Raw genomic sequence first — 21,802 nt, forward strand, 5'->3', positions numbered from 1 at the left:
CCCGGTGCCGGTGGGAATTTGCTCGGGGAGCTTCATTTCCCCGGTTCTGAGCCCAATTCGGAGTCGCTCCCCGGCTTGAAGCCGGATTCGGAGTCGCTCCGGTGTGTTGCGGGGAGCGATTCGCAGTCAGAGCGCCCGCAGCTTCCATCCTCAGCCCCCTGCCCCGCTCGGGAGGAGAAAGCCCCTGGGCAAGGTGCTTGGGCAGCACCCCGAGGTGCACCCACAGCTGGGGGCTGGGTGCCCCGAGGTGGGGCGCGAGGATGCGGCCGCGCCGGGGACCAGAGCGATGGGGAATGGGGAGCGGGGAGCAGGGAGGACGGAGCTGGGTGCCTGCTGCACCCCAGCAGGGAGCTTTGGGGCTGGCATCTGCCCCATCCGGCCCCGCAATCCCACAGCTGCTCCCCACTGGGTTCCCAGAGGAGGAGGAAGAGGGTTGAACGGGGCCAGGCGTTGCGTTTTCTCCGTTTTGCTATTAATAGAGATGAAAAACGCCCGTGACAAAGGGGAGTTTCGCAAAGGCCACCGCCGCAGATTCCCGTTCCCAGCCCGGGAGCTGGTGTCTCAGCGGCACTGCTGACGCAACCCTCGCCGTGCTGGGAAGAGTCCCCGCTGCTGCTGGGGGTTTCCGAGCTCAGCGCCGGTGCTATAAGACGGGCACGGGCTGTGCCCAAGCCCAGGAGCTTTGTGCATGAACCCAGGCACTGAGGTTATGCTGCGAGCTGCGGCGGGCGGCCCTTTTCCTCCGGTGAGTATTGGCGGCCGGAGAGCTGTGCTGGGAGAGCAGCTGCCTCAGAAGCCTCCGAGGTGGCTGCGAGACAGGGAAAATGCTCAGGGCAGGGCTCGGGGCTTGTGCTCGCAGAGGGTGCTGCTGCTGGGAGCGGGGATGGGGGTGCTGGGGGGCTGCACGCCCCGTGCTGGCTGTGACCGGCGCTCGGCGCGTCTCTTTGCAGGTCTCCTACCCACACAAGCCAGCGTTGATTCGTAATTCTGTTCGTATCAGCAAAGCCCAGGGATCCCAGACTTGGGTGAGTACACGGGGCGCTCCTGGGGACCAGGAGCTTGTGTCAGGCACAGGAGAGATGCCTCTCGGTGAGAGCCGGCCTGTCCTGCACCTGGGTTATCGGGGCCCAGTGCTAACGTTCTCGCCCGCTTTTCTTTTCAGAAAGCAGGCACGAACCAAGGGCTTTTTGTCCGATTGGTCTGCTTCCATGGGTAGAGCCCACAGCCCAGCTTGGAGAGCCAAGACAGAGACCTCGCTGCCACCGCATGTCTCTCCCCACACACCGTTTCTCGTCACCCTGCAGGGAGAACGCCAACCTGGAAGGCTCGGAGGCTCGGTCGCTCATCGTCTTTGGGAAGGAAACGGGGGGGAGGCAGGAAAGGAGGCCGGTGAGAGTTGGCAGCGATGGTATCTGCGTCCCAGCTGGGGTGGGACACTTACGGCGGGAGGAGAGGAGCCGCGCTCTTCCACGTCTCGCCTGGGTGTGTCATGGTTGGGAGGAACCAAATAACTCCCGTAAAAACGCTGTCCCGGGTATTCTCTGCTTTGCACTTTTATGGGACAGGAAGTTTGGTATTTCTGTAAAATGCTTTCTGTCTGTCTTGTCCGAAACAATAAAAACATGCAACACCGAATCGATGTTGGAGAAGTTTTATTTGTGGGTCACAAGGCCCCCGCGAGGCCTGGGAACAGGGCTAGCTCTTCCAGCCAGCTGCAGGGAGCTGCTTCCTATGCAAAACCTCTCTCTCTAAAGCTCCTGCCCTAATTTCAAGTTTATCAGGTGTGTTGTTTCACCAGGCAATGTTACATGACCCACAAATCTCAACAGCACCCAAGCAGAGAAGGTACTCACTGTGTGAGGCTGTTGTGACTTAAAATATCAGTAAAAATATCTTACTGACATCTGTTCAGGCCTACAAAGTCCTCTGAAATGGCTGTAGCCAAGCTGCTCGAAGAGACACGAGGTTTTAGGACCTTCACAAGGTCTCACAGTAACAGGACAGGGTTCCAGAAATAAGCATCCCTTCCTCACACCGCAGTATTTCTTTTGGCAGAGAAACAAACCTAACTGGGAAAAAAGAGGCTCTCTGTTTTGTTAACACGGGAGTGCCACCGGGCTGACGGCAGGGAGAGAAGCCCTCCAGCACTGGTCCTGAGGCACAGGTGAAAAGCAGACAGAAAGCTGGCTGAAGCAAGACTGATTTATCCTTTTTTTTTTTTTTTAATTTTTTTTTAAATTCTGCCTTCCTGAGCTCAGAGCTGAAGGTGCTTCTCCATCTGCTCTCTCAACTTGTATTTCTGAACCTGCAAGAAAGCGGAGGTGGAGAGGCTCAGCCAGCAGCCAGCACAGGAGGCCGTGGCTTCCTCCCTGCTGCAGCCCGACTCTTACCTTGCCCGAGACGGTGAGTGGGTACTGACTGACAAACACGACGTACCGGGGGATCTTGAAATGGGAGATCTGGGGAGAGAAAGCCAGCAGCTACACGACCGCCAGGAACGGCGTGTGCAGCCCGTGTGCTGCTGTAACAGCCGCTCAGCGGTGGCCAGCCTGGATCACCCGCTGCTCCCAAACCCTGCAGATCATTTGCAAAACCATTTGCAAATCCCCAAGTGCTGCTGGGTGTGAAGACCTGGCAGGGAACGGAACAACTGGGTGCACAGGAGCGCAAGACTGACCTTCCCCTTGCAGAAAGCTTTAATGTCTTCCACGGTGCAGCTCTGCCCGGCTCTCACTCGGATGCAGGCACAGATCTCTTCGCCCATCACCGAATCCTTCACGCCAACCACCTGGGAGGGACAGAAGGACGTGAGAACCCTGCAGACATCCCCGTCCTTCCACCTCTGCTGGGCCCACGAGCCCTCACCCCACCATGGGATGCCTGGGCAGGGGCTGGGTGGCTGTACATGGGGCAGTTTGGGCTGCTAGAAATCCCAGCAGAGCTTTCTGCGTGCCGTCAAAGCCTCCCGGAAGGATTTCCTTGCCGTTGGGAGGAGGAAATGTGTCACAGCAGGCACCCAGACGCCAGCACCTTCAGAGTGATAGGAATCAGGGCTGAGTCAGACCCGTAGCAGGGGCCCCATCATCTCTCTTTGCGCCGCTGTTTCCCCAAATGTGAATATGGGGCAATGGGTTTTATGACCAACGAGGAGACTTGAGAGGCTGCTTCAGCCGCCTGCTTTGGGATCTCCAGAAGAAATGGCAGGCAAGGGATGAAGTAGAACGAAGGGATTTTTTGGAACCCTTACAATGCAGCGTTCAGCCCACCGCTGCCTGACACCGGCACATCACATCGCTCCGTGCAGGGCTTGGGTTTCTCAAGCTCCATCTCTGAATTTTGCTCACTGTATTTCACCAGAGTCCTACTGTCATCCCCTGCCTGGAACCAGGATCTCGAAATCCTAGAGACACGTCAGTCCTTTTGAGTCCAGAGCGGTGACATAAGGCCCTAGAAACTACATAAACAGGGCTGGTTTGCAACCCATCTGCACGGGGCCTGTTCCAGGGAGAGATGCTAGCCTGGCACAAGCACAACACTTACTAAATAACTGGTTTATTTATGGGGAAACTTGTCTGGCACAAAACCTGGAGGAAAACAATCCCAGCAGATTGGGAGCAGCTGCTCAACGTTGCAAATCATTTCTGTCTTGTGAACGGATAAGACTGAGTCTAACTCCTCATCTCCAGGGACTCGTTGGAGGAGTCTTTTTTTGATTTAGGAGCTCAAAGTAATTAATTTTCAGTAAAAACTGTCCTCTCAGTCTGCTTTCCAAGTAAGAATTTCAGAGAGCGTTATGAAAGCAGACAGGCAGCTTAAAAACCGAAGAATGGCAGTCGTTGCTCCGCAGATGTGAAGCTGTTGCACAAGGAGTTTGCCTGAACTTGTGTGCCCCGCACCACGGAGAGGAAAGACCCAGAAGCTCTGCCTGCCCCTTCCTGTCTGCCAGACAGCATCACGCTAAAGGAGAAGCTGAGAGCAGAGGAAGCAGGCTCAGGCATCTTTGCGCACAGATTTCCCACCGCAGAAACCACTGCTGCTCCCCTGCTCCCTCTCGCTCACCTGCACCTCCTCCACCTTGGGGTGGGTGTGGAGGAACTGCTCGAGTTCTGCTGGGTAGATGTTCTCTCCGCCCCGAATAATCATGTCCTTGCAGCGGCCGATAATCCTGCAGTAGCCGTGCTCGTCCAGGCAGGCGATGTCCCTGCAACGACACCGCAGTCCTCACCCTACCCCAGAGAGCTGGAACAATGACTGGGACGCCCAGCCAGCCTGCTGGGGGGGCCAGGTCTGATTATTTGGAGGGTACCGGGTGAGAGGCCACCTGAACACGCGGAATAAACTCCTGCAGAGCTCAGAGAGCTCCTGCTACAACCTCCAGTCATTGGCAGCATCTCCACAAACACCCGGGCTCACGGGGAGGACACTCCTGCTGCTGCCGTCCTCGTCCCTGCTGCACGAACCCCAACCCTTCCCCTCTTGGAGGGAGCACCACCACACAAAGCGTGTCCCAGCCTCCAGGAGCAGCTCGCACCGAGGTGCTGGAAGCTCTTCTGAAGTTTCATGGCGAGGGACCGACAGATCAAAGCCCTAAATCTGCTCAGATTTCCCCACTTTGGAAGTCCCTGCCAAACCCTTCGCATGCGCCTCGATCCCCATGCAGCACCACCCTGCAGGACGGCCTCAGAAGGGCAGGTTTTCTTGCAGACTCACCCCGTTTTGTACCACTTGTCATCGGAGATCACTTCTCTCGTTCTGTCGGGGTCGTCCCAATACCCCAGCATGACGCAGTAACCACGGATCTGAAGCTCCCCGGCGGTGTTCAGAGGCAGGGGCTTCCCCGTTTCTGGATCCTCGATTTTTGCCTACAGAAGGAAGAGAAGCAGGGCCCTCGGGGTGCTGAGCCAGGCGTTGCAGCAGGCACCCCAACGCCAGCGCCGGGGCTGCTGCAGATGGAGGACCTGGAGCAGGCGGGGAGGGCCCTGTTCACCTCTGTGTGGGGCATGATGTACCCCACCGTCGCGGTTCTTCTGTCAGTGCTGTCATCGGGGAACCCCATGAAGGTGACCGGGCTGTTCTCTGTGGTCCCGTAGGCAACCTGCAAAGAGGAGAAAAGATGCCTCAAGGGGAAAGGGGGCAGCGCAGCTCCAGGCTTGGGAAAGATGAAGCCAGTGACAACCACACGGGAGGTGGGGGTGGATGGGAAGAGGACATTTTCTTATGTCCAGTTACTTGGAGGCTGGCAGAGCCTGCCCTCCTCTTTTTTAACCTCTGTATGTCTCCCCGAGCCCTGCCCTGTTTACTCCCTGCCATCTCGGCCAGATACTGAACTTGCCTTTGTGCCCTTGCAGCCATCTGCTGAAGGTGCTGAGCTCACCTTGCATCTTCTGCAGCTCAGGGCACTTCGGACATCACTTGGGGAAAAGCCTGGAGCTGGCAGCGGGTTCCTGTGGGAAACCACGTGCCCCACCGCACGGCTGGTTGCTCCAGATCCTTTTGTGCAGACATCAGCTCCTGTAACCCTCCTACGGGCATCACGAGGCTGCACGGTGCTCGGTGCAGCTGCATTTACAGATCGAAAGCCTCACAGCAGGACGAAAGCTGCTCGCTGCTAACCCTCCCTCAGCGCTAATCCCAGCGGCAGGCACCGAGTCACCTCGGCTGAAGGTCACTTGTTGGGAGGAAAATTCCAGCTCTTTATGCCCAACTCTGCGGCCCGTCGAGCTCAGCAGCTCGGAGGCAATGGGAGGGAGAGAAGAAGTGCTCTGGGCAGCTCCAGCACCAGGCTGGGACCTCTGCTTCACCTCCAGCTGCTGGAAGCTGCGTGGCAGCAGTGGGATGCACTCTTCTGACCTCTCCAACTCACTCTGTGCGTTATCACCAGTGGCTGCTTGGTTGGGAAAGCATGGCTGGGAAAGGGCTGATGTAGGAGGGTTTGCTCCTTTCCCCTCCATGTCTTCAAAGTGAAATGAGCAGCTCCAATCCACTGACCTGCAGCAGGGCCCTTGCCCTTAGGGCTCCACGTCACACTGGGGGGAGCACTTGGCTCTTTCTGCTCCAGGCTCATGCTGGGCACAGCCTGCCGTGACGTCTGCTGCTCCTGTTTGACTACACCGGGGTCAGCGTGAATCTGAGCTGATTTGTGGGAGCCTCTTCCTAGCCAGGAATCTGGAGGAGATCGTCTCCAGGGTGCTGCCGGGACCATCTGGTGCAAACTGCTCTGCCAGGAGCCTGGCAGCCCAAGGGGAGCGACTGTAAATAGGCTCCTACCAGACGTAATGATAGCTTAGCAGCCGGGGAGGAAACCTACAGTGTTTAATGCTCAGAAAGGATTTCGCTTCCACCCACTAATAGAAGTCCTGTGGCTGGATCAAATGACTGACGAGACACAAATCCAAGATCTCAAACGCTCATTAAAAAGCCCAATGCCTTTGTTTTTCTGCTTCACTCTGCTGGATGTATCGGGATATCAGCCCCAGGATCCCGGCCAAACCCTGACTCAATCCCTTCTGCCTCCCCAGATCTCTCCAGCCCTGTAATCAGAGGCAGAAGCACGCAGATCCCTCGCAGGGTGCTGCTGCGGGTGCCGGGGCACTTTGGGCTCCGCCAGCTGCTGGCGGTGTGCCCTGCACCGTGGACACAGCCACACGCTGCGGATCCGTGCCTTGCCCTGTGGCCTGTCCCCATAAACACCCTCGCACCTTCAAGGCTGGAGGTGGCACGGCTGTGTCACCAGAAACCCCACTGCTGGGGTGAGCCCAGGGAAATGGGCACCTCCTGATGCAGCCCAAGGAGCTGTGCGGGTCTGAAACCTCCCCCCTGAGCCCCCAGCTGGGGCTGCTCCCTTGCCTTCCCTGCCAGCAGCTGGGCACCACCACGGTGCTCCTGTGCTCCTGCACTTCTCTCTTCAGAGAGAAGCTCTCCGGATAGCACTTTCCTCATCTGCACACCCTGGATCCAGGCAGAGGCTGAAGCGAGCCCTCCCGGTGGCCCTGCCGTCCTTCCCTCCCCTCGTCGGACGCGTGGCGCTGGCTCCAAGGCCTCCTTCCAGCCCGGCCGCAGCTCGTGTCAGCACGAGATGGATCCAGGCTCCCACAAAACCCCACGCAGCAATTTGAGTTTGGAGAGAGCCACGAAGACTCCGAGTTTTCAAGACCCAAAGGGACGCTTAATGCTCATCTAGCCTTGTCATCCCGTGTAATTCAGGCCAGAAAACCTCACCCAGTAATTTCTGCATCAGATCCATAATTTCCACTGGAGCTATATCTAGTGTCAAAGCAAAGCTTTTCGGTGGCAAAGAGCCCGGCTCGGACTCTTGGCTTGGAGAGGAGCTGTGAGAGAACAGAATAGAATGGACTTTAAAGCTTTTTTTTTTTTTTTCCTGCTAGGGCTGCAAGTGACCTCCCAATACCCAGCGATGACAAGGACAGCTCCAGCACAAACTGCTGCCTAACTTGTTCCTCCTGACAAGAGATTCATTCTCCGTGAATCCCAAGTCTCTGTCTAAACTGGGAATAAAAAGAGCGTCTTAACAGGACGGTGTTTTTTAGAGCACATTTCAAAAACATTTCCTGCTAGCGCTGTTTAAACAGCGGCCACTGTGGAACAGGCAAAACAGCCCGAAGAAGGCAGCGTCTAAAAATTAAAACCAAAACCAATCCGACTCCAGTCTCCTTGGCAAACACGCGGACAGCAGGCTGACCTGCTGGGTAGAGAGGGGACCTGAAGACCCTGGGTTTTTCCCAGCCGTGCCGTTAATTTATTGCAGAGCTTGGAACAAGTCTCACCAGCTCCGTGCTCACCAGTTTTCCCAAGAACTCGATGGCAATAAAACCAAACGCTTCCCCTGAGCTCTGCTGTTCCCCAAGGCTGCAAGAACAGGGCAGGTTCAGCACCGCAGCACCCCAGGAGGGGTTACGCCGGGTGGAAGTGGAGGGGAAGGCTCTGCACGAGGACCTGAGGGCGCTGGAGGGGAGCCCTCGGGACCCTCTGGTTCTGCCATCCCCGAGAACGGTTCCAGGCCTCGAACCACCAAAGTACAATGCACGGAGACTGAGCTTTGCTGAAGACAATGCTGGCCTCGGAAAAGAGAGGCAAATTGAGCGTGAAATAATAGGGATTTTCAGACTTCAAAGAGGGCGTAACAAACAGCGGAAAGCAGCCTGACAGCCCGAGATGTGCTACGGGACCTCTGACAAGCTCTCTGAACCCTGCTCGGCGTAACATTTCGGATGGATCTCATTATTCCTAAACCCATGCTGAGTGTTTTGTCTCAGATATCTCCACCGAAGTTAACTGCAGCCCTTCCCTCAGCAGCCAGCTCCAACCTGCTCTCAGCCGAGCAGTGATCTTCATTCACTTGCCCTGAGTTTTGCCGTCCCCGGGGGGGCGTTGATCTCATTGCTTTGGAGCTATCCCACCATCCCGGATTGTATTGGAATATTCCTGCACCTTCAGGTCAACTTTGCCACTGCAAAAAACAACTTCTGATCCCATCCAGCCTGTGTCACATCGAGATTTCATTTCCTGCCACAGCAACACTACCATCTTTGTGTCAAAGCACCGGGCCGCAAACAGGCAGGTCTTGTAGGGCGAACCAAGGGTGGCCACCCCGCTGGCATCTCTCCCCACACAAACTGCTGCCAAACAGGCCCAGTTTTGGACGGGGCTTTGAGAGTTCCCAAAAATATCAGGTGCCCAAAGCGCTGGCTTTGTGTCGATGCACGCAATGGCTTCGCCACGGGAGGAGACCGCTGCAAAAACGGCAACCCAGCTAGCCCGGGCCAGCTGAAAGCTGGCCTGCTGTGCCTGGCCGGTCACTCCTGTACAAACTGCTCCCTGCGGTCTGCAGTTAAAGCTTCCTCTCTTCTTTCCAGGCTGATCAGAAGTCTCAAGGCTTGCAAGTATCCCAACAGCCCCGCCAGCACTGCAGAAACACCGCCCAGAGGCGACCAGCGAAGGCACGTGCAGGACCTTGGTGTTTTATCGGCAGCTCGAGGGAAGGGGGTGCTAGGGGATGAACTCCCCCTGGTGCTGGGGTGCCACTGTGGTTAGGGAAGTGGAGTAAAAGGAAAAAGAGAGAGGGAACACGAAGAAACAATGCCTTGAAAAGACAGAAAAGCACTGGTTTGGGGGTGTGTGAATGCTCAGAGCCGCTGGAGGAGGAAACTGGCCCCAAAACCTCGGTGTGGGGGGAACAGACCGCATCGAAGACACAGCTGGAAGCATGGTGCCTTCTTGCTTCCATGCTGTGTAAGAGGTTACCATTTGAAATGTTCTCACAGTGTGCTCCTACAGCCCGTGCAGCTAGTGAAACCAGCAGCTTGTCAGCTCCCCCAGCAGCAAGGTGGGGCGGGACGGGTCCCTCGCTTTGGCCAGGGCCAGGCAGGGACGCTGCCACCGAGCGGAGCTGAATTTCTGTCCTGGGAACAGCGTGGACTCACCGCTGGGGAGAATTTGGGAAAGTCAGGAGCCTCGGGGGGCTGATTGGTGGTGGTGTGCTGCTGGAGAGAGCTCCGGTGTCCTTCAGAGCAGGCAGGTGTGCAGAGGAGAGCAGCGCCAGGCAGAGCAGCGACCACCTGGGGATGGCCGGGGCCCTGGGGGGGCACAAAGCACAGCCAGGAGCTTCCCAGGGAGGCTCAGGGCATCGTGCAGTGGTTGATCAGCTGGCAGATCTCCTGCCAAAAAAAGAAAGCCTGGGCCCCAAGGCCAGATGCACTGGTGCCACATGAGGAAGGTGACTGCTACTGATACGCACAGCTAGATCCGGATCCCCTCCGAAGCTGCAGAATCAGGCTAAAGCAAGCAGTGGAATATTTTAACACGGAGGAGTACATGTGCAGCTGTCTTTGTATACCAGAGCTGTTCATGCTAACAAAAATAAGGATTAAACATGGAAAAGACCATCTCCAATGTTGTATCAAAACAGCCCTGACCTGCAGCAGCAAAGCAACACCCCAAATCTATATTTATACTGCTTCAAAAACTGTATTTATTTGCTCAGCCCGCAACGCCTCCAAGGAGGAGAGGAGGGGAGCCCAACGTCTGCAAACGACTAGGCACCGGGAGTGTTTGCAGAACTGTTAATCAATTAAGAAAGAGAGGATGGTGAGATAATCCCGCCTCTCCTGCCCTGTCCCAGCAGCACCAGTCCCAGGGGAGCTGCGAGGTACGGGGCTGGCCGGGACCCAGGTCCCTGCGGTCTCCTGCCCCTGCAGAGGGAGGGCTGACACTGCTGCCATTGTCACCAGCAGACTGCAAGCCACCCCCGGGACACGAGAGGGGCGCAGGCGAGCTTTTGAGGATCTCTACGTGTTTGCTGGCCGGCCTGACTCATCCTCCGGTCAACGAAATCCAGCGGGGGAAGGCCAGGCAAAACACAACCAGCTGGGAGCCCAGGGGCCTCTCCCCGCAGCCAGGCGAGGTGCCAGTCGTGGCAGATGCCAACCGGCTCCCGCCGCAGGAATGTGCTCACCGAGGCATGGAAATGAAAAACACGAGGGGGAAGAACTTCCCTTTTATTCACCGTTTGCGCCCGAAGAAAGGGAGCCGCCGGGCAGACACCTTTCCCCCAGTAGCGCTGCCCTGCTGCCACCCCGCAGCAGGACCAAAAATAACACGGCATCCTCCCAGCTCTGCTGTGCTGGTGAGGAGCTCTGCGGGGCAGGGACACCCTCCCACCAGCACAGCATCAGGGCAACTACCTCCCGGCAGCACCACGGGGAAACGCAGCGCTTACCTGAGCCCACAGCCTGACCTCTCCTGCCACAACGCGCCTGTCCATGCGGGGAGAGAGGCTCCCTGGTCCCCAGAGCCTGCAAACTCAACCCTCACGTAGATAAAGGGTGAAAGAAAGGGAAATGTATCCTTGGAGGAAGAAAGAATAGAGCATGGTTTGAGGTCTCCACGGTTTGGACTCTGAAAGGGGTCTTGTTCTAGGAATACACGTGGGTGGGATGCATTTACGGGTGGGGTTTGCAAGGACCTCACCAGCTTTTAGCTCCCATCTGACCCAGGCTAGCAGAAATCTCTGCAGAGATGGCAACCTGTCAGCCAGTGGATCTTTGCAAGGGGATAAGAAAACCAAGGATCAAACATCAGCTGCGCTCAGGGAGGAAGCTCAGATCCACTTCCTGGCTCCACTGTCCAACAGAAACAGGCTGAACCTTGAATCTCACCGATCAGTTGCTCTTGCACAGCAGAGCTGGGACACAGCTTTCAGGAGCTGTTCAACAAATGGTTTCGAGTCAGCCTAAGGCAGTTGGATCTGCTCAGAGAAAAATCAATCAGTGGAAAGAGAATGTTTTAGAGGTGAATTGTTTGCTTTTCCACTCTTTCACCCAGCTCCCTTTACCAATGGCACATGCCGGAGGGGCATGCTCAGTCCTGATCAACCTGGAGCAAAGGAGGAAAATCTGGAGGGGTCCGTGCACTTCTTTCACTGCCTCGAAGTGCTGAAAGCACTCAGAGAGAGATTCCAGCGACCAAAGCATGTGCCCAACTCAGTAGCTACCGAATCAGGCATAAGCAAAAATACCGATCAGCATTATTTTGCTCCAAGAGTTTTAAATTCTGCAGTAACCACAACTAAGCGCTGCAGCAGGTCCCTCCGGCAGGAGCCCTGGGGTCCCACAGTGACAGCACCTCTCGGGGGACGAGGCAGGGAGAATTATTTCACGTTGAAGCGGGCGGCGAGGCCCCAGCTGCTCACCAGCAGGGCGTTGCACGTGGGGACTGCCACACACTGGAAGACCGACACGGCCTGGTTTGCACCGAGCTGCCCCGTCCAGCCAATGCCACCTGCCCCACGGGCTCCCCAGCGCCGACATTCCCACCCCAGCAGCCCTCTCTTTCTTCCCCAAATTAATCACGCCGCGAAAACGCTGCTTAACCTGGCAGCTGCTGCCGGAGCTGGGGCTGCCAGGCCCTTTGCATAACGCCTGGAGCATGCTCGGTGGCGCTGCCTCATTCCTCGGCGCAACAATGGAAAAACCCAGAAATCTCGGTGAATAAGCCAGTCTGTGTCCTAAGGCAGCCCTTGGATTTCCTCCCTTTCTTGAGACTGTCTCGCCTCTGCAAAAAGCTCCACTGGGGCTCCGCGGCCAGGCTGAGCAGCAGCGAGCTCAACAAGCTCGCGGTTATGTGCCGGGCTCCCAGCTGTTTGCTACAGCCAGGAACTGGCTGCAAATCAGTTCAAAATGTTCCACTTCCAAACCCCACCCCGCCACTCCTGGATCTCTCCCCTCACACTCCCAGGAGCGGGTGCTGGGGCTTTTTTTTTTTATTATTTTTAACTGCTTTGCTTTGTGTGTCTGTGTCAGGAGAGCAGGGCAGCTCCCGCGCATCAGCACCCCTCTGCACCACCACGTCTCGCAGCGGCTCCTCCAACACGGCCCCAGTCCCGCTGCAATTCCCTCCTGCAGCTTCTCCATCCCTTTACCCCTGCCCACAGCTTTGTCTGGCGAGCACTGCCCTGCACCTCACCAGATCAGGCCCGCTGTCAGCACCACCGGCCGGCGTTTCTTCCTTCAGTGTCCCGTCCACCAGCCTGTGCCTCGCCGCTTCCCTGCGGGCTCTGCCTCTGCCCCATCCCTTGCTGGAAGGCAGCGGCCGCTGTTCCCCATTTCCACGTGCTGAGAACCCCCCCTCATGTCGCACTCCACGGGGAAGACGCGGCAATAAATGATAAATGTGCTCCCTTTCCTGACCAAGCTCCTCGGTCAGCCTAGACCTGAAGGTCTTCAACCCAAATTTTGCATCGCAAAAGCACCTCCAGGGCTGGTGACCACAGGCACGGCACCGCCTCTCTCCCCTCTGCTCCGGTCCCTCCTCGAGCAAACTCCTTTGAGATCAGCAAGACAAAATCCTCCAGGACCCCTCCTCTGTGATAACAGATAAAGGTACTTCTCCCCCCCCAAAAAATTACTTCTCCCCAAACCAGCCTAGGCTAAAACATCCCGGGAGCCTGCTGAAAGCTTCAGCACCTACGGCCACCCAGGTGACTGCGAAGAGCAGCAGCGCTCCTCGCTGCGCACCCTCGGGCTGCCGCTCAAGAGGAACAGGTCGCTTTTTCCCCTGCTGATAGATCTGGGCCCCACTTGGCTCAGCAGGGACCAGGGGTTCCCCACAGAGCAGGTTTGCTGCCCGTTTGCCTCCCTGCTGCAAAAACCACCCCTGCACGGTGACTGCTGCAGCGGAGCCCGGCAGCGCCGAGGACATTCCAGCGCCTGGTGCCAAGGGGTTAAGCTCGCAGTAAGTTCCCAAAGCCACTTGCTTCCAACTGGCTGCTGCCTGCGGTTTGTGGGAAGGGATTTTGCTTTTTAATAACGTTATAAATAGGGCTGTGTTCGGCATGCTGCAAACCCAGCCACTCTCTCTCTCTCCCACCCATCTCCCTCCTCCTCCTGCTGCTGCTTCCCATCCCGCCGCACCGATTCCTGAGCTGAGCATGGCTCGGTCGGGCTTCTTCCTCGGAGTCCTCCTGGCGTGTCTCGCCTGCAGCGTGCAGGCGTGTCCCCCGAGCTGCCACTGTCACGGCGGAGACCTGCAGCACGTCATCTGCGACAACGCTGGCTTGAAGAAGATCCCCAAGGTGCCCGAGCAAACGCGGCTGCTCAACCTGCAGAAGAATAATTTCCCCGTGCTGCCCACCAACGGGTTCCGGGACATGAAGAAGTTGGTGTCCCTTCACCTCCAGGGCTCGCGGATCAAGGAGATCTCGACGGGAGCCTTCAGGGGGCTCAAGAGCCTGGTCTACCTCTATCTCACCGACAACCAGATTAGTGTCATAAAGCCAGGAGCCTTTGATGACCTGTCTGAGCTCACCTACCTGTACCTGGACCAGAATAAGATCCCCGACTTATCCAAAGGGATCCTCTCCCCTCTCGTCAACCTCTTTATCCTGCACCTAGGCAGCAATAAAATCCAGGAGCTGAAGCCAGGGGTCTTCAGCGGTGCTAAAGACCTGCGCTGGCTCTTCCTCTCTGACAACTCCCTCACCAGCCTCGTGCCCGGGGCCCTGGAGGACGTGGAAAACCTCGCTGTGCTGCACCTGGACAAGAACCAGCTGAGCAGCTACCCCGTGAACGCCATGAGCAAGCTGCGGGTGCTGGAGGAGCTGAAGCTTTCTCACAACCCCATCGAGGTCATTCCCGACAACGCCTTCCAGTCCTTCGGGCGGTACCTGCAGACTCTCAACCTGGACAACATGAAACTGAAAAAGGTGAGTCCTTTCTCTTTCCCTTTGCTCCGGATGGGAAGCACGGGGCTCGATTCTCTTCTTTCCAAAGCTCTCAGTTCGTTGTCCCTCCCCCGGTTTGCAGAGGAGACGGGGGGATCCGGGCCTACAGACAGCGAGGCACAGCTGAAAAAATCCCTCACCCAGCCCAAGCGAGGGATGAGAGATGCACCCCGCCCTTTTGGTGGGGTGTTTGATGCAAACCCAAACGATCCGGGGCTGATCAAACTCCTTGGAAAGGCAGCACATCCCCTCCTGAGCTGGAGCTCACACCACTCATTGGGAAAGTATTCGGGGTGCTCCAGGACAATCGGCAGCCTTCCAGCATCCCGGACCGGGGCACGGGATGAGAGCCAAGCATCCGCCTTGCACACGAGGGGCTGAAGGGCACTGCCACCTTGCAGAGCCGAGCTGCCCGGCCTCCTTCGTTCAGCCGGGTGCCCGCTGCTGGCTGCAAGGGGGAGATTCCTCAGGAGGGGCCACGAGCAGAAGCTCTGTGCTCACGCCTTGCAGACAGGTAGACCTGAACCTTCACCTTCACCTCCCCCCCTGCCTCCCAGCCTTACACGTTATAAAGAGAGGTTTGTTTATTGATGCTCTCTCTCAGAAGCAACTCTCGCAGCACCTCACAAAGGGGCCCTGTTCCCACTAGGGAGGAGGAGGGACATTCAGGTATCCCGGCAAAACAACCCCCTTCTTCTTCTTCTGTGAGGAAGCATGACCCAAAGTCAGGAGCATCGCACTCAGGGAACTGCTGGCACGGGGATCTCTGAAATGCCAGGCAGCAGGGCAAGAACAGAGAGGAGCACAGTGCAGGAAGAGCAGCACCCTACAGCCTAGGTGCACCTTGTGAGGCTGGGAAGGGAGGGAGCCACCGTGGGAGGAGAGCAGTTCTCCCTGGGAGGATGCTTGGCCAAGAAGCCCAAAGACAAAGAGCAGCCGGGTGAGGCAGGGCAGCACTTCACAGCACAGCAACAGCCACTGTGTGCAGAAAGACGGGATGAAATAGGGAACTTCTTGGCAACAAAGGGCAGCCCAAAGGGTCTCGGGGGGTGAGGACATCACCGGTAAGTCAAAGAACAAACCCACCGAGAGTACCACAGAGCACAGCAGTCAATACCATCAGTATCTGAGCCCTTGCCCACTCCCAGCACTAACCTCTCCAGGAAGGGAGTAACCAACCCCAAACCCAACCCGCTGGCCTCCCTGGGGGCCACACTACACACGCTGTCACACCGCTTTCGTAGGCTCCGTTTCCAGGCAGTCCCATCACGCACAAGCCAGAAGTTGCAGCACTGATGTCCCACCAGCTGTATGGGCACCAGGGTCCCGAGTTTGGTGTTGAAGAAATCTGACTAACTCAGGGTGCTGGGGTGCTCCAGAGAATCAAGTGCCCTTGGTTCCATCCAAAAGCATCAGAAAAACTTAAAGTCTGTGAATCTTGTCTTGTGTAGCAATGACCTAGTCAGTTAGAAGACCACCTACAATATTTGGATAAGGACAGATCAAGGAACTGCTCTGGTGTCTGTCATTCCTTATTCAGGATGCCTTCGAGACTCCTAGCTAGACAAACACGATCTGCTCTTTGATGGTGTCTGCAGCTTCTATGAAGTCAAGGAAAATACCTTTCTTTCTGAATCTTCTAACCCAAAGCACGATCCCAGATCACAACAGAGCTTGAGGGACTCAAGACACAATTATGCAACAGCCAAAAAAGAGCTGGAAAAGGTTCTGACACCTCAAAGAAATTGCAGAGGTTTGCAGACAGATTTATAAGGGCTGGCCAGAAAGCAAGGTTTAACAATTCTAGCCAGCAAGGAAGACTTTTTTTTTCAGTGACCACCTGGGGACAGGGCTCTTTTGCAGCCAGCTGCCTCCTTTCCTCCCCAATGTCCTGATAAGACACCAGTTTACTGGATCAACGCTTACCAGTGGTGGCCACTGCAGCTTCTGGGCTTTTTTTTTTTTTTTTCCCCTCCAGGAAAACAAAGGCCCCGTGCCAGCTCTGAGCTTCCTCCTCAAAACTTCAGCAGACCTCATATCCAAATGGCCCGCATGCAAACTCTGCAGACACCTAATAGCAGACATCTAATCACAGGGGCCACATGACCTAGGAAATCACTTTAAGTGCTGCTGACGTCTGAACTGCAGCTCTTTTTCCTTCATAAAAATATCACCCTTAGCGTTTCCTTGTGTGGTTGCAAGGTTTTAGAGCTGACCAAGCGCAAAACCATTCCACGTGACAGTCACAGCCTCTGTGGCACTTGAGCAGAGCAAGGATGGCCCTCGGGCTGCTTTGCAGCTCTACAAACACAGAATTCCCTTTCCCCTGTCACCTGGGGGCTGCAAAAGGCATCACAACAGCAATCCTCCACTCAGATCACGGGAAATTCACCAGTTTCTCACAAACGCCCCTCTGGCAGGAAGCACAGCAGCTGTTACCTGCAGGTACTGCCTCTTCTCATGGGGCTGGGAGACGAAGGAGAGGCTGAGATGGAGCCCCGCTGGCCAACCCAGCACACAGCCGGGGCAGGCAGGTTAGCACCCCACTGGGCATCACGTCAGCATCTCACCATCAGCACCATAAAACCCACCACCACCAAGCCCAGCTTTGGCCCCAACAGCTCCAGCACTTTGGGATTCTCTTAGCTAAGCTCCAAACCTATCCAACGCTGCTTATTTTGGAAGATCGCTGGAGCTCACGGCTCAAAATAGCACCTTTCCCTCTGACGAGCTTTGCAGCTTGGAGAGCCTGAACACACCCTGGTGGTCCTGTCTGAAGCGTGATTGGAAGCACAGGTCCTCGACTCGGAGGGTTTCTGGTAGGCCTGGCGAATCTCCTCCCTGCATTTTTGAGAAAGCTTTTCCCTGTTTTGAGGCAGAGGGAGGAATGGCTCGTCGTGGCCAAGGTCGTGTGTCAACAACTCCATCTCCAATTCATCACCTCCAAGAAAGCCTGTGTTGATGGGTTGGCTTTCAAGAAGAAACTTTCCAACCCGAGTAACCATTGGCTGCGAAAACCAAAAACAAACCCAGAAATGAGGCCTGAAGGAAAAGAGAGGAGAGGGCTGCAAAGCTGGGGCCACAGCCACGCCAAGCTTCGGCAGGGGAAGCCCTCCCTTAAAGGCTACCCATTAATCAAGAGAAGGCAGGTCTTGCAGCATCCCTTGCAAAAACCTACTAGAAATGAGAAAAAAAAATAAGGGAGGAGGTTGAGGTGCTGGAAACCTGCCTCTGTTTCTGCACTGCTCCGATGCCAAGTGTAACTTTCCACTCGGAGCCCTTGGGCACTGCCAAAGTCTACAGGCCCCTCAGACGCCACAAACACTCCCTCCTTCAGCCGTTCCAGGACAGGGCAGGCACCAGGCGGGTTTCCAGCCTTGGAAAGGAATATACCCAGAAAATACCTTCTTTTAGAATGGAGAAGGATGGCTCGAGAATTAGAGAGGACTGGCAGACTCTGCTCTATTTAGGGGTGTAGCTGCAAAGGCAATCCTGCATGGATTTGGGATGCAGCTTTCTTCAGGTAGGAGACTGTCCAGGAACCCCCCAGCACAACACCTCTCCCGTAGCTTTGTAGAGCTTCCAGCGAGCCAGGACTCTCCCCTCCCCTCACATGCTTGCTCTCTGCACACTTATGCCACTGAAAATCCTGAATGGAAGCACTCGAGGACCCGGGAAAACATCTCCCCTCCTCTCACTCAGCGCCGCCCAGCGTAAACCTCTGTGCTTAGTTTGCAGACAACGCGTTTGCTGGCGTGACCGTTCTGAAGACGGCTCACCTCGAGAACAACCGGCTCACCCAGCTGCCCCGCAACTTCCCCTTCGACAAGCTGGAGACCCTGACGCTCTCCAGGAACGCCTGGCACTGCACCTGCCAGCTGGCACATCTGCGCAAGTACGGCACCGCTCGCCTCCTCCCTCCCCTAACTCCTCGGGCTCTCCCCAGGCTGTGCCGGGCAGGAGGGGATTGCTGAAGGCTGCCACCAGCCCGGCAGCTCTCCCCAGCCTGCCACGTGTGTGTGTGCGTGGTGTGAGCAGTGCCCTCGGTGTGCTGTGCCTCTCGTAAGCTCCCTGTGTTCTTCCTCCTCGTGTCCCAGGTGGCTGAAGGGCAACCGTACCCGCACGGAGGACACGTGCTCCACGCCCGCGCAGTACCGGGGGCAGTCCATCCGAGACACCCCTGCCCTGCGTGCCTGCAAGCTGCCCACCAAGAGGTCCAGGAAGGGAAGCCGTCATTAAGCACGTAAGAGGGCTCCCGGAACCCTTTCTCCTACCTGCAGGGCGTAGGCACGTCTCACACAGGCACGCAGCTAGCCCCAGGGCCACCGGGGTTAGTGGGGTTTTTGACTTAGATGGCAATAACGCTGAGATTTGCCTCAAAACTCACCTGCTGGCGCTGCGCTCAGAGCTGCTCCATCTCCTGGGAGGCGCTGGACTCCACACGCTCTCAGAGCAGGGAACGTGCCTGGAGCAGCAGGGAGGGAGTCAAGCCCATAAAGCAAACACCGAGCTAAGGACAGGCCTGGGGCAGCAAGCGAGGGTGAAACCTGTAATTAGGTGTCAGATGAAGGGTGGATTTAGCCCACTTCCAGCCCTGAGACGGGATAATACACACCTTACCTCCCTAACTGAGTGGGGATGCTCAGCCTTTTGCCCCAGTGAAGGTGCTCCCAGGTCTGGTTCAAAAGCAAGACAAGGCTGGGAAATCTGGCCCCAGGCTGCCCAGCCCACGTCTTCCGTAGGAAAACAAATATCTTCCAGGAGGAGCAGCTCCCAGCCCAGCACCTGCCTTTTAACAACTACTGGTCCATCCAAGCCACTCAGGCATTCATAAACAAAGGCTGGTGCCTTCAAATGAAGGTCCCAGAATAGGGAGGAGCGAGACGGTAAACACCCGTTGAATAAGGTGTGCTGGGCCAGAGGGTGGTTCAGGAGACGGGGCTGCCTTCCCTTTGAGCAGTGAGCTGCTGACATCTACCAATGCAAACACAAACCGTAAAAAAGTAGCACGCAAACACCTCTAACAACTGGAAAGTGCTAAGCATTCAGTTCAGAGCACGGAGCCGCAAGAAAGCCACAACTGTCATCACTCCACCCCGAGCATTTTTCTTTTCCCCATCCCGGGACGAGATTTGGAGCTTGGATGGATTCCAAAGGACTTTGGATGAGCCTGCAAATTCGTAAGCTTTTGGGAAAGGAAGGGAGCTTTGCCTATTTGTTAAGCAAAGTACAGTGACCCTGCTCTGCACTGTAGGAACAAGAGCTGTCGCTGTGCCCTCTCACATAGGAAAGGACCAGGCAGGAGCCCAAGGCCCAGGTATGGCCGTTTGGTCACCGAGGAGGTGTGTGACAGAATGGAGAAGGTAAATTTATGACCAAAATGTCAGGGATGGTTCCAGCGGCTCCGAGCCGTCCTGAAGTGATTATTTATCTTGTAGTGCCAGAGGCTTTATGGATCAGACATGGAAATACCAGGCGTTCCATATAGGGCGGGTAAAGTTCCGCACTAAAGATGGAAAAACTTCAGTTTCCTAAACCACAATGCTTAAATGTGTGTTATTCACAGACCTGGCCCTTCTTAACCTTCTCTCCCTGTCTGAACTCAATTTCAGTTCACTCCTCTATGAGGAGAGTAAGAAAACCATAACAATACCTGGCTTTCCTATAGCACCTTTTACCCAGCAAGTTCAGGAGCATTAGTGAAATGAAAACCTATTTATTGCAGCCTTACAGTAGACAAAGCACGGTGCCCTCGGGTGTGAGTGCCAAAATGCAAGCACACAGACCCAGTTCAGCGCAGTGACACAATTTTCAGGAGCATGAAGCAACTCCGACCTCACCGTGCACCTCCTGAGAGCCAGGCAGCTTTCTCAGCTGGGTTCTGCAGGCACAGGTACACGTTTCAGAGCTGAACGGTGACTTGGGTCACTGCACAGGAACCACGTTTCAGAGGAAAGGCTGTTTGGCATTTTCTAAAAACTCTGCCTGCTCTGGAGTTTCAGAACTGGGGCACCAAAACAATTCACTCCTCCTGAACTCCCTTGTTAATCTTATTTCACTGCTCTCGGGTTTCTTCCTTTACAAAGGAAGCGCTCGCTGGCTGCGAACACTTTGGGTCAGATACTCAGGAGGCAGATAACCAGCTGGCAGAAGAGGCTGGAGACAGGACTAACACATCTCCTCTGTGGTGGGAACTTGGTATGGCCCCTTGACCCCTAATTCTTCACTTTCAATTATGGGCTTCACTCACTCACTAAGCATAAAAACAAACAAAAGCTCTGAGTTTATTTATGTGCTTAGAAATGCCCTTAACCATGTGGACTTCTTTTTTTTTTTTTTTTTCCCCTAGCAGGCCCTGGTATGGCCTGTCCTGGCGACCGGTCACTCCAACCACCAGAAAACTACTGACTTCCGAGTCCTTCCTTAAGCTTCTCCTACCTATCAGGAAACATATCTGATATATCCCAACACCTCCAGCCTCCTCCGAATCCCCGCTTCTCTGCTGCTCGCAGGATGGAATCCACCTTCTCAAGCTTTTCCGACATCTATGTATTTTAAAAGAGGCATTTTTAAAACCTAAACTATGCATGAGCATACTAAGACGAGCTAAGCTAGATCCTGCCGGTAAAACACAGTCATCTTCCCCCGAGGCAAGGTAACCACAGCCCTGATCAATCACTTTGTTTTGATTGATCCTACAAGCAAGTAGGAAGGCAGAAGCGTTCTCCCCCAGCTGCTTGATCAGGAAAATTGGGCTCAAGCCATGCAAAAAGACTCCTCTGCCTACCCCCGGAGGGGATCCCTGCAGGCCAGGGCTGAGGATGATAGGGGAAGCGATGCCCAGAGCTGCCCTTTTGCTACGAAAGGCAGCGATTTCCCTAAGTCAGGCAGAAATCTTGAAGCGAAGCAGTACTGGGAAAGGCTGAAACTGAAGCAAGCTGAGACTGGATTCCCTCCCACCCTGTGGGGTCTCCCAAGGTACACGCATGTCCCAGAGGAGAAGGTGTGCACCGTGCTCCAGCACCCCTCCTCCTCTCCCTGCCCGTACTCCAGAGGATCTAGCAGGACACCAGGATGACTGTGGTTTATTGTCACGGCTATCACAATGCCACAGTTGCAACTTAACTGTGTTTTTTAATCCTAAAGAGTTATATAAATATATGTATATTTATTCCTCTGTAACTGAGTGTAAATGACCTTTAAGAGGATGGAATCTCCTCCGTTTCCTACATAGAAATCAAATTGTATATTTTCTTATGTACATCTTCTGTATAAAGCTCTTGCTGCAAAGATGAATTTGCCCAGTCTCCCGGTGTCTGTCTGAGGGCTCAGAAGTAACACGAGGCTGTTGGTACAAATATAGACTTAATCCTCTTTATCCTACGGGCACAGTGACTGTTTGGGAGAGGAGGGCTTTATTATTTTTCTTTCTACAAAGCAGGAACGGGTGACACCTAACGAGTCCCGGGCGGCTGTAGTAATGTCTGAAAATATTTTGGGAAGCTGAACTCTGGCCTACTATAAAAATAGGTGGCTGTCATCTGACAGAGTCCAGGGGATGGCACC

The 21,802-nt window shown here is 55.5% G+C and overlaps 2 protein-coding genes across 3 annotated transcripts in view; one reads left to right on the plus strand and one right to left on the minus strand.

Moving 5' to 3' along the window:
• Positions 1-2,224: 2,224 nt before the first annotated feature.
• ACSF2 (acyl-CoA synthetase family member 2) overlaps positions 2,225-21,802 on the minus strand; it is a 38,225-nt gene continuing 18,647 nt past the window's right edge. The window contains exons 11-16 of the mRNA XM_032200004.1: positions 4,988-5,095; positions 4,711-4,862; positions 4,060-4,201; positions 2,678-2,788; positions 2,391-2,459; positions 2,225-2,305 (exon numbers count right to left, since the gene is read on the minus strand). Of these exons, the coding sequence (XP_032055895.1) occupies positions 2,255-2,305; positions 2,391-2,459; positions 2,678-2,788; positions 4,060-4,201; positions 4,711-4,862; positions 4,988-5,095 (633 nt within the window). The 3' untranslated portion in view covers positions 2,225-2,254. The remainder of the gene's footprint in view (positions 2,306-2,390; positions 2,460-2,677; positions 2,789-4,059; positions 4,202-4,710; positions 4,863-4,987; positions 5,096-21,802) is intronic.
• On the plus strand, positions 13,371-21,532 carry CHAD (chondroadherin). 2 transcript variants are annotated; one of them, XM_032200005.1, is made up of 4 exons: positions 13,371-14,218; positions 17,968-18,131; positions 18,334-18,479; positions 20,586-21,532. In XM_032200005.1, the coding sequence occupies exons 1-3, from the start codon at positions 13,445-13,447 to the stop codon at positions 18,473-18,475; spliced, it is 1,080 nt and encodes a 359-aa protein (XP_032055896.1). In that variant the 5' UTR covers positions 13,371-13,444; the 3' UTR covers positions 18,476-18,479; positions 20,586-21,532. The 2 variants fall into 2 exon arrangements, with proteins under 2 accessions (XP_032055896.1, XP_032055897.1); XM_032200006.1 differs by having other exon boundaries at positions 20,589-21,532.

This window comes from Aythya fuligula, chromosome 18 (assembly GCF_009819795.1).
Source record: "Aythya fuligula isolate bAytFul2 chromosome 18, bAytFul2.pri, whole genome shotgun sequence".
Taxonomy (NCBI): Eukaryota; Metazoa; Chordata; class Aves; order Anseriformes; family Anatidae; genus Aythya; species Aythya fuligula.